Source organism: Ambystoma mexicanum, chromosome 1q (assembly GCF_040938575.1).
Source record: "Ambystoma mexicanum isolate Mex_15411 chromosome 1q, UKY_AmexF1_1, whole genome shotgun sequence".
Lineage (NCBI taxonomy): Eukaryota > Metazoa > Chordata > Amphibia > Caudata > Ambystomatidae > Ambystoma > Ambystoma mexicanum.
Window position 1 is genome coordinate 1,525,785,483 of NC_090922.1, and position 17,159 is coordinate 1,525,802,641.

Genomic DNA, 17,159 nt, shown 5'->3' on the forward strand with positions numbered 1-17,159 from the left:
GCCTTTCCCCTTTTCACCCCAGACGAGGTTTCTAGACAAGTCCGATCTATGAAAGTCTCGTCAAAACAGGTTAACCCCTGCTCCTCCAAAATCATCATGGACCACGTTAACTCTCTGGCTCCTGCTCTGGACGACTTCTGCAACCACTCATTCGCCACTGGCGTCTTCCCTTCCTCCATGAAGCACACTTGTGTGCACCCTCTTCTTAACAAACCCTCTGCCGACATGTTCTGCCCGGCTAACTATCGCCCAATCTCCATCACCACTTTTCTAGGAAAACTCTTGGAAAAGTTGGCCATCTCCCAGCTCAATCTCCACACTGAATCTGTTGGTGGTCACCATGATCACCAGTCTGGCTTCAGAGCTGCCAGAAGCATGGAAAATGCTCTCCTGAACATCCGTGAAGACCTTCTCTCCAACCTTGATTCCAATACCCCCTGTGTCCTCATCTTACTTGATCTCTCTTCTGCCCTTGACACGGTTAACCAGACCATCCTGCTCAACCGTCTCTGCGATAACCTGGGGATCACTGGTCAGTCCCTGGCATGGCTGACTTCTTTCCTCTCTGATCGACCCTCCCAGGTTCAACTTGGGTGTTTCCTCTCCTCCATCTCTATCTCTACCTGTGGTGTTCCCCAGGGGTCTAACCTCTCTACCTGGCTGTGCAACCTATACCTGGCACTTCTTGGCCACCGCATTGCAGCACTTTGCCCCAACTTCCAGTGCTATGCGGATGACACTCAACTAATTTTCAGGCTGACCTCAGCCACCTCTTCTCCCTCCCTCATCTCTGACTGTCTGTCCGCCATCCAGGAATGGTGTGCTGCCAATGATCTCTGCCTTAATGCCAGTAAGCCTGAGATTCTCCTGATCAGCACACACACAACCTCCTTTCCTGTCACTCTCTGGCTGGCCCCTCTTGGCCCTCCTCCTGCTCCCAGCTGTGAGGCAAAAAACCTTGGGGTCATCTTCGACTCCACACTCTCCTTCTCTGCCCACCTTTCTGATGTCTCTATGAAGTCACACTACCAGCTGCGTCTCCTCAGAGATTTTCTCTCTTTCCTCTCCTTCCCCCAGAAGCTCACTGTTTCCAGAGCTCTGGTTCTCTCTAGGCTTGATTATTGCAATAGCCTCCTTCTAAATCTGCCTGCTTCTACCCTCCTCCCTCTGCAACTCATCCAGAACAGGACAGCAAGACTTGTCCTTGGCCTGAAGCCCAGGGATCATATCTCTCCAGGACTGAAATCTCTGCACTGGCTCCCAGTGGCTGCGAGGAGTAAGTTCAAAACCCTCTGCATTGTCCATAAGGCCTTCTGGAGCCTGGGGTCCCTATACTTTTCAACTCTCTCTTCCTAAATATCTTCTTTCTCAAGCTTTTCGCTCAACCACCTCCAACTCCCTCAGGGTCTGTCGCTTCTTCAAGCAACAAGTTGGTGGTAGATCTCTTTCTTCAGCTGGGGCCTCCCTCTGGAACAGCCTCCCTGCCTCCCTGAAACATGAGGAGAATCATCTCCAGTTTCGGAAGCACCTCAAAACCTTTCTCTTCGCTTCTGCTTTCTCTCCGCCTCTTCCATGCTAATACTACTGAAACTGCACTGGGGACCTGGCCCCCCTATGATCTCGGGCCCAGGCCCCCTCCCCTGCCTGTTGCTTACCTGCACTGCCTTCCTGGCAACCCTCACACCTGGGGACTGTTTCTGTACCCCTACAGTCCCCCTAGTAGCACTTCACACTTCACACTTGCCACCTGTTGGCCGTACTTTACCTACTGTTATTTATTCTATTATCCCATGTATCGCACTTTACCCCCCACCGCATTTTCCCCCTTTCCCCTTCCCATTCACATGCGCAATCTGAATGACACCTGGCCTAGTAGGATCGGTGACTGTCTTCCCTTTGTTCCCCCTCCCTTGCCTCGTCGCGCCTTGAAACACTTGTGTATAGGCGCGTTACAAATGCCATATCATATCATATCATATAAATTTAAAGATGATTACTGACAATAATTGATATTACTATCTGACTTGTTTATGTCGCCTTTACTAACAGTGAACGGAATTAGAAATATAACTGCATTGTTGGATTTTTGCAACATATTATTTTCATCCTAATAATTTAATAAAATGAATACCTAAGAATTATGGATTTGCTTTAGAAGAACCAAGGGTTTACATCTTTTTTTAAATAGATGTTTTAATCTTTCATTCCAGGGAAGAAAAGTTGGCCTTCACTCCCTTAGTTACATGGCTCCCATGTATTTTAAAGTCGCCTTAGCAACTTGGGATGCTAAGGAAGGGACACACTGCATAGGCCCGCCCCCAGCGTCTTAGCGGCCCGTCTTCCCCTCCCAAACTCCCCAAAGATGGGCGGAGTGGCCAAGAATAAAGCAGGAGGAAAGGGAGAGTGAATGAGTGACAAGGAGAGTAGGAGTTTGAGACTGGGAGAGGCCGAGGTGCAGAACATGCTGGGTGGAAAGTAAGTAGACCATCAGAGTGAGGGGAGAAAGCAGATCCGTGGGGATTGAGCAAGAGGAAAGCAGGGAAATACGAGTGGTAGAGGGGCAAGTGATCGCAAAGATAGGGAATGTGGGAGATAGTTTGGGAGTGGGAGGGAGAGTGCACAAACTAGTGAGATGTGAGTCTAAGCAAGGAAGAAGGGAGCGATGTAGAGTGGGACACAAAAGAGGTAGACTGGATGGCGGTGCAGGGAATATGAGGATGCAGATTAGGGGGCAGAGATATTGAGAATGGGGATACGAGTGGGGGTGTGCAAGAGTAAAAGGGGCAGGAACGCAGGGAAGAGAGAGCTTGATCCATAAAAGTGCAGAGGGGAGCACATCAAGGACTAGTAGAAGATGCGAGAAGGTGAGACACCATGAAGGGGACTGTGTAATTAATAGGTATGAGTTGAAGGAGGTTGCAGCCAGGCTGCCTCCACTTACTGGGCGTGTAAAGTTCTGATCAATGTCTTGGAAGGCTGCAGAACTCCTATTGCTCAAGTCATTTGTGTAATTCCTGTTGATAATTTTGCACTTCAAGGAAAAGGCAGAAAAGTTGTTATCTAAAGGAGCCTCTGCTGTTGGAGATGGGGACATCTGTGTGGTAGTTGACATTTGTGATGCTGTTGTTGTTCCACTGGTTGTTATTGGGGTAGTTGCTGCTGTGCTTCCAGTGGTTGTCGCTCGGGTAGTTGCTGCTGTGCTTCCAGTGGTTGTCGTAGGGGTAGTTGCTGCAGTGCTTCCACTGGTTGCCGTTGAGTTAGTTGCTTCTGTGCTTCCACTGGTGGCTGTTGGGGTAGTTGCTACTGTGCTTCCATTGGTGGTTGTTGGGGTAGTTGCTGCTGTGCTTCCAGTGGTTGTTGTTGAGGTAGTTGCTGCTGTGCTTCCACTGGTTGTCGTTGGGGAGGTTGCTGCTGTGCTTCCACTGGTTGTTGTTGGGGTAGTTGCAGCTGTGCTTCCACTGGTGGTTGTTGGGGTATTTGCTGCTGTGCTTCCAGTGGTTGTTGTTGGGGTAGTTGCTGCTGTGCTTCCAGTGGTTGTTGTTGGGGTAGTTGCTACTGTGCTTCCACTGGTTGTCGTTGGGGTAGTTGCTGCTGTGGTTGAGCTTATTGTCGTTGTTGGAACGATGAATGGCACACCTGCAGATAAAAGATTTTAAAAGATATACTAATAAATAATACTGAATGTTATAAATTGCTCAAATATCAAATTTCTCTCTAACACTCCTCTTTTCTTTAACCCTACTCTCTCTCTGCCCCAGTAGTTTGACTTTTGCCAGCAGAATCCCCTGGCGTTGCACTGCCCTCAGTCACTGTCTCATCGCCGCACATCACTCCATCAGGGGTCTGCAACCTTTGGCTCGCCAGATATGTTGGACTACAACTCCCATCAGTCCTAACCAACAGCATCACTGGTGAGGGATCCTGGAAGTCGCAGTGCCCATTATTTGGCGACCCACCTATTGTAGAGCACTACTCTTCTAGGCACACTCCCTTTTGCCCCCCTTTTCATTGGGTACTATGGACCACCAATAGTGCTTCCCTAACTCTCTGAACTCTAGCCTATGAGGCTCTTTTTATCTTTCCAACACAGGCAATGCCGCACCCGGTCCGCAAATCGTCCTGATCAGAACCTTTCTTTTAGATTTGATTTTTTAAACTTTAAGCATTGTCAGCCTTGACTACAGAGTCGAATAGATGTACCACATCAATAGTTTAAAAGCCATAATCATATACTTCATGAAAATGAGTGATCTGCTCACCACTGTTTCTTCCCCTGGTTGCTTGTAGATCCCTTTCTGCCAAGTTGCACGCCCACCTCTCCCCCTCCCTCAGCTGTCACCCCTTGTATCTCGACCTCCCTCACTGTGTCCTTGCCTTATGATTTGTAAAGAGCTCTGTTGCTTCCTGAAGCTAGATGAGCGCTCAATTAGCACCACGTTTATAATAATACAAATAATAACGAATGATTCTGCAGAGCTGATTATATTATCAGAGTGAGAAAGTCTGTCACAGCTAAAAGCAGCATCTTTTTCGTTTTTTGTGTGTGATTTTGGTTGTTCATACCCAACCTCGCAAAGTACAAAATTAACTTCATCATTTACAGTTCATAACAAAACAATCACATTCAATGATTACAATGTTTACAATCCATAATGCTTAGAACAACCTCAGCCTTCTATTACAAGATGAATAACAGAAATAAACTAAGAAGAAAAAGGTTTCAAATAAAGTAATCAAGAACATTCTCAATGCTTCAACATTCATTTTAAAACTGGGCCCTGTTTAATTACATCATTATCACCACCTTTCTCGAATCAATCCTGCACAGTGCAGAAGCTTAACCACTCCAGTAGTTACTACAGTTTCCTTCCCACTGGAGACCCGATGGAAGAAATCATCGCTGCCAAATGGTCCCGATTATGGACTAATTGACCCACCACAAGGCTCGTTCAATCTGTAATTCAGGACATGTCACAAACATGTGTTCCCTAAGGATCACCTCACTGTTTTGCATAGGCCACATCCTCTTGTATCCCCATGAAGAGGTGACCTAATCAAGCATATTTTACCCATGTAAAGCAGATTTAGTCTATATCTTCAGAAATGTCCGCGCCAATAATCATTAGGGAACTTCTTTAAGTAGAGAAGAAGGTTGGGTTCTAGGTAATGAACACTCCTGTGCTGAGCTCAGTGAGTAGTTTGCTTGGATTCTATCAGGTTCTGCAAGATTACAGGTTGGAAGAGGTAAACTCAATACCTCTTGAGAAAGGAGTTTATTGAGACGTCCTGGTTACCTTGCAAGAAGAGTATTAGGACCCTTTGAGATAAAAAGGATCTTCACGCGTTTTTACCTGTGGTTTCTACAAGTGTGTTTTGATTTACATTGAAACATAGTCTAGACACATTGTCTGCAAAGAGAAGGCCAGCCGACATGTTTTTCAACCCCAGACGGTCTTTATCAAGGCAGATTGGTAAGGTGAATGGGATCAATTCCATGAGGTTGTCAAGGCCAATGGCAGAAGTCATCCAATATTCTATGGGCCATTTATTCTGATGCCTGTTGATTCTGCTTGATTCAGATGGAACGAGCAGAATCAACAGGCATCGGCCTAAGTGACCCATAGCATATTCGATGACTTCTGCCATTGGCCTTGACAACCTCACGGAATTGATCCCATTCACCTTACTAACCTGCCTTGATAAAAACCCTCCGGGGTTGAAACATGTGTCGGATGACCTTCTCTTTGCAGAAAATGGCCCTCATTACAACCCCGGTGCTAAACTATGGCGCTATTAGCACCATGGTTGGTGCCGGTGTTTTTAACAAGTCCGCCATGGTGGAATGGGGAAATACCGCTCCATTCCAAGGTTGGCGGGGTGGTATTTCCCCATTTCACCATGGCCCTTTCCCATTCCCATTTTTGCCCAATAGGGCTCAATGGGACTGGGGAAGGCGCTAAGTATGGTACCCCAAATTGCGGTACCGTAATTAGCACCGAGGTCCCTTTGCGGCACCCTACTTTAACGGCTGGTAAAACCAGCCGGTAAGGTCGGGTCCCGCAAAGGGACCTCGTAATCAGGCATTAAGGGTTTAACGGTGCCGACACCTTTTACGGCGCCGTTAAACCCTTAACGCCAGGGTCGTAATGACCCCCAATGTGTCTAGAGTATGTTTCAATGTAAATAAAAACACACTTGTAGAAATCACAGCTAAAAACGCGTGAAGATCCTTTTATCTCAAAGGGTCCTAATGCTCTTCTTGCAAGGTAACCAGGACGTCTCAATAAACTTCTTTAAGTACCTTGAGATTTCCCCCAGGGCTTGTCGAGTGGACTCAAACTGTTATATCATTTTGATGATCTCATTTTAGAAATTGTGAACATCCAATCGTAGACGAATAGACGTTTTCTAACAAAGATTGGATTCATAATGAGATCGTCCACCGATGCATCACATGGGCCCAGCACCTGTTCCTCCCTTTTCTTAAAATGTGTCTGCGGTCCAGGAGACTAGCGCCTGAATCAGTGAACCTACCCATGTTGAAGGCTGTACACTGGACTGGGTTGTTGTCCTAAACTGCCAGATCGCCATGGACTCCAATGCTCCATGTCCCTGGTTCGATCACCACACCACTGCCTTCATCATCCAACACCCTAAAACAACTAAGATTAACACCCTTACATTGCCCCTCCTCTCGAACCCGCAGCTCACGCAAGCTCATAAAAGACTGCATCCTGCCCTTATTGGACATGCCCATTCTAGAGCCTCATCATTTAGGCGACTCCAACCTTCTGGCTGTCATATATACCTTACCCTTAACTTCCGCAGTTGACACTGCTGCCCCCCAGGCTCAACGAAAAGCTAAACCCGTCACACCTGAACTCTTGGTTCACCCCTGACCTACACGATCTAAGAAACAAAATCGACTAGCTTATCTATTTGGGAAAAAAAAACTTTAATCTCTTCTAAAATGGAGTTCGCCAAAGCATCTACAATCTACGAACTTGTCATCATCTCTGCCAAATCCGCCTCCTTCAATTCCAGAATAGCCAATGGGAAATCATACACTAGAGACATCTTCATCATTCTCAGAGAGCTTGAATCTCCAACATCCCCACCATCCTCAATCAACAAAGATGAAGCCTGGTGCGCCAATATCCAATCCGCCGTGCTCAATAAAATTGACACACTTCATAAAAAAATCCAGACCAAACTTGCCATCCTACAACCCCAGACACATACCACTGCCGCCACCTCCTTTCCAACCTTCCCGCAGTTTTGATTATAAACATCTCAGAGCCGGAAGTGCCATCCATCCTAAAGAGCCTAACATTGGCCAGGTGTAAAGGCGATGTATGCTCGGCATCTATCATCAAGGACTTCTCCGAAGCGCTCACACAACTCATCACCACCTTCATTAATCACTCCTTTGCCACATGTATAGTGCCCTCCAGCCTCAAGGAAGCCTGGGTTCATCCACTCCTAAGAAAAACCACCCTAGACCCAGCAGTTCCAAACAATTACCGGCCAAACACGACTGTCCCATTCTTACTCAAAAACATTGACAGAGCAGCATACCTACAAATCCAGCATTACCTGGAAACCAATCATATTTTAGGAATCCGCCAGTCCAGATTCCCGACCAGGCCATGGTACAGAATCAGCGCTTCTGGACCTAAACAAACAAATGGATGAGATCTCGAGATGAGGGGAAGCCTGCCCTTCTCCTCCGCCTTGATCTATCAGCAGCGTTCAACCTGGTTGACCACAAAATCCTTTGCCACCACATCACCTAACTTCTCCACCAAAGCCACAGTTGGATTGCCTTTTTTCTAGAGGGGAGAGTCATGAGAGTGTTAGCTGATAACACCAGTGCCCCTCCAGCACCAATCCCATGCAGGGTACCAAAAGGCTCCTGCACCTCCCCCACACTATACAACATCTTCACCAGACCCCTTTTCGACATTCCTGACTCGACAGCCTACACCAACTATGCCGATGACACAAATTATCTTCCCCCTCTCTGGCAACTATGAAGAAGACTTAAACACCCTTGACGCCGCCTACTCTACCATCCAAGCCTGAATGGCAACCAACCACCTAAAATAAAATAAAGGATAATTCTTCCAAAAGCACATGAGTCATTTGTTTGCCTTAATGGGGATAAAACAGATCTTCCTGATAGGGCATCCCACTGTGCTTAATAAGCTCAACCCCCAATACACAGCATTCAAAATTGATGACATCATGATCTCCATTTCCAAGACATTAAGCGTCTGCTTCAACGCTACCCTCTCACTGACCCGCCAAGTAAACTCAATTGCCTCTTCTGCTGCCTACACAACCACATTGATAAATGCTTCCAGCCCCTTTCTATCCCAAGATAACTGCCTAAGCATTGCACGTGCAGTCATAGGCTCCAGGCTTGACTACTGCAATGCTCTATTTGTTGGCTCCTCATCCCAAACATACAAAAGCTTCAAACTATCCAAAATAATGCTCTCCGAGCTGCGCTCAACATTCCTTAATGGGAACACATCTCTGATGCCAGGAGAGCGGTACACTGGCTTCCCGTCCGTGAGCGGGTCATCGTCAAAACCCTGTCCATTACTCACAGGGGCATGTCTAACACTGCGCCACCCCACCTATACCAGAAAATCACAAAAGTTCATACATGACCCACTAGAAACCCCTATGCACATTGACTCTATCTACCTAAAACTAGACACACTAAAGCAGGACGCTCCAGCTTCCCTTCCATTGCAGCCAAACAGTTAAACTCTTTGCCACCTGCCCTGAGAGCAGAACCGTCATACTGCGTATTCCGGAGAGCCCTCAAAACCTAGCTGTTTGCCTAGGCCAGAGATTCGACCCACTGTACCTTGATGTTTTGCTTCTGTCTGCTCTAATTGCCTATGCACTTACCAATTATTTCAGTTTATATGCAAGTAACGGGTCTGTGTAACAGCGTCTCAATGCCTATGGGTTGTTGTGTGCTTTATAAATTGAATAAATAACTAAATCCCTTGGAAAGGTCATAGTACAAGGACTCTTTGTGAGACACCAACAGCTTCCTATATATCGTCAGGATCCTCCACTCCAGTTGGGAACCCAGAGACCTTAGACCCAACTCAAATACAAGGGCTGTGATGGGCATACAGTTGGGTTGATACAGGCTGTGCTTCTATACCACAGACTCTGTCGTAATTCAAAGGCCTAGTTTTGGCACCTAGCTCCATGGCATATACAAGTTTCGGTATTGCCTTCATCTTGTAATAATTCAGCAAGGGGCATATCGAAAAACAATAGAACTTTGAGTTAGTTTTCTTCATGTGGGTGTTAGTTGCGTTGCTTTGGATGTGATACAAGATGTTAAGATATCAACGCTGTCCACTGCATCCAGGTTGAAGCGCAAATAGATAAAGTCTCGTGAAGGGTCTATTCTTGAGTTCCCAATAAACCACCCAACTGTAACCCATTCTTTTGTTGATATTATGTTGAAACCTGATGATACTAGATTTTTTCTCATTCATGCTAAGTTCGTTTTTAAGAGAATGATCTCTAATCAGTTGAAGCTATTTCTGAAAGTGCACCGGGGCTCTGCCAACAGGATCATGTCATTGGCATAAGTGAGATGGGATACAGTCAATGTAGATATTGGGGTCAAAAATAATCTCGACAATAATTCTCCCAGATCTGACAGGTAAAGATTGAACAGGCAGGGAGGGCTGTGATGAATCCTGTGGATCCCTCACCAGGTACTGGCCTAGAGTCTCCTCCCAGGTGGCCCGGGAAAGACAGACCCTTCCTGACCCTGACCCTGGGGGTGGTGCTCACAATAACCCGGCCTAGAGTCTCCTCACAGGGGGCCCGGGAAATACAGACGCTTCCTGACACTGACCATGGGGTTGGTGCTCACAATTACCCGGCCTAGAGTCTCCTCCCAAGTGGCCCGGGAAAGACAGACGCTCCCTGATCCTGACCCTGACCCTGGGGGTGGTGCTCACAATAACCCGGCCTAGAGTCTCCTCACAGGTGGCCCGGGAAATAGAGACGCTTCCTGACCCTGACCCTGGGGGTGGTGCTCACAATAACCCGGCCTAGAGTCTCCTCACAGGTGGCCCGGGAAAGACAGACGCTTCCTGATCCCAACCCTGGAGGTGGTGCTCACAATAACCCGGCCTAGAGTCTCCTCCCAGGGGGGCCCGGGAAAGACAGACGCTTCCTGACCCCGACCCTGGGGGTGGTGCTCACAACAACCCAGCCTAGAGTCTCCTCCAAGGGGGGCCGGGAAAGACAGATGCTTCCTGACCCCGACCCTGACCCTGGGGGTGGTGCTCACAATAACCCTGCCTAGAGTCTCCTCCCAGGTGGCCCAGGAAAGACAGACGCTTCCTGATCCCGACCCTGGGGGTGGTGCTCACTAAACCCGGCCTAGAGTCTCCTCCCAGGTGGCCCGGGAAAGACAGACGCTTCCTGATCCTGACCCTGACCCTGGGGGTGGTGCTCACAATAACCTGGCCTAGAGTCTCCTTACAGGTGGCCCGGGAAAGACAGACTCTTGCTGGTCCTGACCCTGACCCTGGGGGTGGTGCTCACAATAACCCGGCCTAGAGTCTCCTCCCAGGTGGCCAGGGAAAGACAGACTCTTCCCGATCCTGACCCTGACCCTGGGGGTGGTGCTCACAATAACCCGGCCTAGAGTATTCTCCCAGGTGGCCCGGGAAAGACAGACACTTCCTGATCCTGACCCTGACCCTGGGGGTGGTGCTCACAATAACCCTGCCTAGAGTCTCCTCCCAGGTGGCCCGGGAAAGACAGATGCTCCCTGATCCTGACCCTGACCTTGGGGGTGGTGCTCACAATAACCCGGCCTAGAGTCTCCTCCCATGTGGCCCGAGAAAGACAGATGCCTCCTGATCCCAACCCTGGGGGTGGTGCTCACAATCAGCCTGCCTAGAGTCTCCTCCCAGGTGGCCCGGGAAAGACAGACGCTTCCTGACCCTGACCCAGGGGGTGGTGCTCACAATAACCCGGCCAAGAGTCTCCTCCCAGGGGGGCAGGTAAAGACAGACGCTTCCTGACCCTGACCCTGGGGGTGGTGCTCACAATAACCCAGCCTAAAGTCTCCTCCCAGGTGGTCCGGGAAAGACAGACGCTTCCTGATCCTGACCCTGACCCTGGGGGTGGTGCTCACAATAACCCTGCCTAGAGTCTCCTCCCAGGTGGCCCGGGAAAGACAGACGCTTCCTGATCCCAACCCTGGGGGTGGTGCTCACAATAACACGGTCTAAAGTCTCCTCCCAGGTGGCCCGGGAAAGACAGACACTTCCTGATCCTGACCCTGACCCTGGGGGTGGTGCCCACTAAACCCTGCCTAGAGTCTCCTCCCAGGTGGCTCGGGAAATACAGACTCTTACTGATCCTGACCCTGACCCTGGGGGTGGTGCTCACAATAACCCGGCCTAGAGTCTGCTCCCAGGGGGGAAGGGAAAGACAGACGCTTCCTGATCCTGACCCTGAACCTGGGGGTGGTGCTCACAATAACCCGGCCTAGAGTCTCCTCCCAGGTGGCCCAGGAAAGACAGACGCTACCTGACCCTGACCCTGGGGGTGGTGCTCACAATAACCCTGCCTAGAGTCTCCTGCCAGGTTGCCCGGGAAAGGCAGACGCTTCCTGATCCCAACCCTGGGGGTGGTGCTCACAATAACCCAGCCTAGAGTCTCCTCCCAGGTGGCCCGGGAAAGACAGACGCTTCCTGACCCCGACCCTGATCCTGGGGGTGGTGCTCACAATAACCCAGACTAGAGTCTCCTCCCAGGGGGGCAGGGAAAGACAGACTTTTCCTTATCCCGACCCTGGGGGTGGTACTCACTAAACCCAGCCTAAAGTCTCCTCCCAGGGGAGCAGGGAAAGACAGACGCTTCCTGATCCTGACCCTGACCCTGGAGGTGGTGCTCACAATAACCCTGCCTAGAGTCTCCTCCCAGGGGGGCAGGGAAAGACAGACGCTTCCTGATCCTGACCCTGATCCTGGGGGTGGTGCTCACAATAACCCGGCCTAGAGTCTCCTCCCATGTGGCCCGGGAAAGACAGACGCTTCCTGACCCTGGCCCTGGGGTTGGTGCTCACAATAACCCGGCCTAGAGTCTCCTCCCAGGTGGCCCGGGAAAGACAGACGCTTCCTGATCCTGACCCTGACCCTGGGGGTGGTGCTCACAATAACCCTGCCTAGAGTCTCCTCCCAGGGGGGCAAGGAAAGACAGATGCTTCCTGATCCTGACCATAACCCTGGGGGTGGTGCTCACAATAACCCGGCCTAGAGTCTCCTCCCAGGTGGCCCAGGAAAGACAGACGCTTCCTGATCCTGACCCTGACCCTGGGGGTGGTGCTCACAATAACCCTGCCTAGAGTCTCCTACCAGGGGGGCAGGGAAAGACAGACGCTTCCTGATCCTGACCCTGGGGTTGGGGCTCACTAAACCCAGCCTAATGTTTCCTCCCAGGGGGGCAGTGAAAGACAGACACTTCCTGATCCTGACCCTGACCCTGGGGCTGGTGCTCACAATAACCCGGCCTAGAGTCTCCTCCCAGGGGGGCAGGGAAAGACAGACGCTTCCTGATCCTGACCCTGACCCTGGGAGTGGTGCTCACAATAACCCGGCCTAGAGTCTCCTCCCAGGTGGCCCGGGAAAGACAGACGCTTCCTGATCCTGACCCTGACCCTGGGGGTGATGCTCACAATAACCCTGCCTAGAGTCTCCTCCCAGGGGGGCAGGGAAAGACAGACGCTTCCTGATCCTGACCCTGGGGGTGGTGCTCACAATAACACGGCCTAGAGTCTCCTCCCATGTGGCTCGGGAAATACAGACGCTTCCTGACCCCGACCCTGACCCTGGGGGTGGTGCTCACAATAACCCTGCCTAGAGTCTCCTCCCAGGGGGGCAGGGAAAGACAGACGCTTCCTGATCCTGACCCTGACCCTGGGGTTAGTGCTCACAATAACCCGGCCTAGAGTCTCCTCCCAGGGGGGCAGGGAAAGGCAGACGCTTCCTGACCCAGACCCTGACCATGGGGGTGGTGCGCACAATAACCCAGCCTAGAGTCTCCTCCCAGGTGGCCCGGGAAAGACCGACGCTTCCTGATCCCGACCCTGGGGGTGGTGCTCACTAAACCCGGCCTAAAGTCTCCTCCCAGGTGGCCAGGGAAAGACAGACGCTTCCTGACCCTGACCCTGGGGGTGGTGCTCACAATAACCCGGCCTAGAGTCTCCTCCCAGGGGGGCAGGGAAAGGCAGACGCTTCCTGACCCAGACCCTGACCCTGGGGGTGGTGCGCACAATAACCCAGCCTAGAGTCTCCTACCAGGGGGGCAGGGAAAGACAGACGCTTCCTGATCCTGACCCTGGGGGTGGTGCTCACAATAACCCGGCCTAGAGTTTCCTCCCAGGTGGCCCGGGAAAGACAGACGCTTCCTGATCCTGACCCTGACCCTGGGGCTGGTGCTCACAATAACCCTGCCTAGAGTCTCCTACCAGGGGGGCAGGGAAAGACAGACGCTTCCTGATCCTGACCCTGGGGGTGGTGCTCACAATAACCCTGCCTAGAGTCTCCTCCCAGGGGGGCAGGAAAAGACAGACGCTTCCTGATCCTGACCATGACCCTGGGGGTGGTGCTCACAATAACCCGGCCTAGAGTCTCCTCCCAGGTGGCCCGGGAAAGACAGACACTTCCTGACCCTGACCCTGGGGGTGGTGCTCACAATAACCCGGCCTAGAGTCTCCTCCCAGGTGGCCCGGGAAAGACAGACACTTCCTGATCCTGACCCTGACCCTGGGAGTGTCATGTCACGCGGGAGACTGGGGTCTGCCGCTCCCATTTCCTCCTGGCGAGTCTACCCGCGCGTTCGCGTCTGGGGACTCGCCGGGAGGGGAGCAACGGATTACAGGGCCGGCGGCCTTCGGCGCATGCGCGGAGGTCCTCTCTCTCGGTTCCGCGCATGCGCCGTGGGGGCTTGCCTTCCAAGCCTCGTTCTGGGTTCGCCGGCGCCCGGAAACGGAACGGTTTGCGTTCCAGGCCTCTCGGGCGCCGGCGGCCCATAAAAGAGGCCGCTAGTCAAAGCTGCCCGCGTCTCAACGCGGTTTGCTTCGCTTTCCTCGTTGTTCCTGCCCAGCCTTACCTGTGGCCTGTCCTGGGCCTACCTGCCTCCAGCCTTACCTGTGGCCTGTCCTGGGCCTACCTGCCTCCAGCCTTACCTGTGGCCTGTCCTGGGCCTACCTACCTCCAGCCTTACCTGTGGCCTGTCCTGGGCCTACCTGCCTCCAGCCTTACCTGTGGCCTGTCCTGGGCCTACCTGCCTCCAGCCTTACCTGTGGCCTGTCCTGGGCCTACCTGCCTCCGGCCTTACCGGTGGCCTGTCCTGGGCCTGCCTGCCTCCAGTCCTTACCTGTGGCCTGCCCTGGGCCAGCCTGACTCCAGTTCTTATCCGGGTCCTGTCCTGGGCCTGCCTGCCTTCAATCCTCACCTGGGTTCGGCCCTGGGCCAGCCAGCCTCCAGCTACTACCTAGGTTTGCCCTGGGTCAGTCTTCCTCAGCCCATTCCGGAGTTCTGTCCTGAGTCATCATTGTGTAGAGGGGACTTATCCCACACTAGCCTGCATTCCCCCTGTTCCATCTTGGGCACGTTCCTACAGTTCTCTAATTGGCCAGACAACTAGTTCCAACTGTCCTCACTCTTTCCTGTCTTGCCTGACTCCGAATCTCATCCTGTGTACCATTGGAACTATCTGCACCAGCCAAGCTCCTTTGCCTACTACGAATACCTTTCTGCTACACTGGTCTATCTATCAACTGTCGCTGCACTGAGGTTCTTGGAAGATTCATGGTCTGGACAACAAGCTCTACCTGGACTATGGTTCCCTCCATCTGAGCCTACATCCTCTTGTCACGCTTACCTGGGAGAGTGCCTTTGTGACATTGGGGGTTGGTCCATCCTTCACCCAGTTCCTCATTTGGGTGGTGGAGAGGCTGATTCCTCGTGCCGCTATCTCATCAGTTCCTGGACTCCAGACTGGCGACCTCTGCGAGACCAACCACCAAGACTACAGGTACGCGGTCCTCTCGGGCCAATCAGCTTGACAGATTGAGACGCCTTCCTCCTGATTCAGAGATGGACGAATCGCAGGACATGAGGAACGAGTTGCTAGCGCTCAGGGCCGAGATGACCGCCCTGCGTCAGGAGAATCAAACATTACGACAAATGATAACGCAAGGAGCACCTAGTACCTCTCAAGGAGAGGGATCATTGGCTCATACAACACCCATCAAATTCGACGGAGACCCTAGACGGGTGGCGGAGTTTTGTAACCACTGCAGAATACACTTTCTCTTCAGGTCTACCTACTTCAACACTGATAGGGCCAAGATTGGTTACATCTTGGGGAACCTAACTGGGAACGCATTAGCTTGGGCAACTCCGTTTGTGGTTACGAACAGTCCTATTTTGAATGACTTTGCTGCCTTTGAAAAGGCCTTTCTTGAGGTATTTCAGACGCCGAACCTGGCCTCCGTTGCACAGAATCAATTGATGGACTACAAACAGGGAAGCAATGACGTCATCACCTACATCAGCCGTTTCCGACTTTTGGCTACTGACTCCCAGTGGCCCGAAATTACACAGAAGACACTGTTTCGTCGAGGCCTGAGAGAGGAGTACAAGGATGAGTTACTTCACATCCCTGAACCAGAGAGCCTTCAACTCTTGATCGATCAAGTACTCCGTATTGACCAAAGGCTAGCCGAACGAAAGGCTGAGAGACGTCGGCTTGACAGAAGCGGTCCCCGGACAACCAACACACCTGCTGGTTCGTTTGGGTCGACCGAGTCCGGACCTGAGCCCATGCAAGTAGGAGCCATGAGGGGACCTTTGACGGAAGAAGAGAAGAAACGAAGGAGGTCTTTGCGTTTGTGTCTTTACTGTGGAGCAGCTGGACATTATTTGGGTACGTGTCCTTTGCGTCCGCAGAAGAAGAAGTCGGGAAACTAGGAGACCTGTCGTATACAGGAAGGGCAACGACAGGTCCCATTCCTTCCTCAGACCCTTCTGTTATTTGTTCTATACGTCTGCCCATGCAACCAGCGGTACTACAGACCCTGAAGGTCCGAATTAAACTACCAGACAAGAACCTGGAAGTATCCGGTCTACTGGACTGTGGGGCTTCCGGCAATTACATCGACGAAACGTTCGTCACCAGACATAAGATACCACTCGTTTCCAGACACACGCCTCTGTCGGTGGAGCTTATTGATGGTACTCCCTTGTCTTCTGGACCCGTTAGTCAGTTCACAGTTGGACTGGCCCTTCTGATTGCTGATCATTACGAGGAACTAGCCTTTGATGTTATCAAGTCACCGAACTACAAGATGGTTTTGGGATTACCTTGGTTGCAACACCACAATCCTTTGATAGACTGGAGAACCCAGACCTTGACCTTTTCATCCGAACGGTGTGCTCAAGAATGCAAGCTACCCGTTCCCACCAGGACCGTCTCGACTTCTCTAATAACGGACAGCAATGGGGTTCATCTATGTTCCACGTCTCTGGTCCCACAGGAATATTCCGAATTCAAACATGTGTTTTCTGAACCTGGCAACATACCCCTTCCTCCACACCGTTCTTTTGATTGCTCCATTGACCTGCTACCGGACCACGTTATTCCCCATGGGAAACTATATGCTTTGACACGTGACGAGAAGCTAGTTCTTCAGGAGTATTTGTCGGAGAGTCTAGAAAAGGGGTACATTGTGCCATCGAAATCGCCTGCAGGATTCCCCCTGTTTTTTGTAAAGAAAAAAGAAGGTACATTGAGACCCTGTGTCGACTACCGGCAGTTGAATGACATAACAGCCAAGGACCGGTATCCTTTACCCTTAATTCGCAGCATCCTTGAAACCCTGCATACTGCGCGAATCTTCTCCAAATTGGACCTCCGCGGAGCTTATCATTTGGTGCGCATCAGGAGTGGGGACGAGTGGAAGACAGCTTTCAAGACATCTTTTGGGCATTTTGAATACAGGGTTATGCCTTTCGGCCTATGTAATGCTCCCGCTGTTTTTCAACGATTCATGGACTACATCTTTGGTGACCTGTTAGGGTTATCCG

At 51.3% G+C, this 17,159-nt stretch overlaps 1 protein-coding gene across 1 annotated transcript in view; it reads right to left on the reverse strand.

Annotated features, from left to right (window-relative positions):
• The window catches only part of LOC138563357 (pneumococcal serine-rich repeat protein-like), a 186,764-nt gene that overhangs the window by 18,107 nt on the left and 151,498 nt on the right, over nucleotides 1-17,159 (reverse strand). Inside the window, exon 6 of the mRNA XM_069642840.1 lies at nucleotides 2,942-3,636. Coding sequence (XP_069498941.1) covers nucleotides 2,942-3,636 — 695 coding nt within the window. The remainder of the gene's footprint in view (nucleotides 1-2,941; nucleotides 3,637-17,159) is intronic.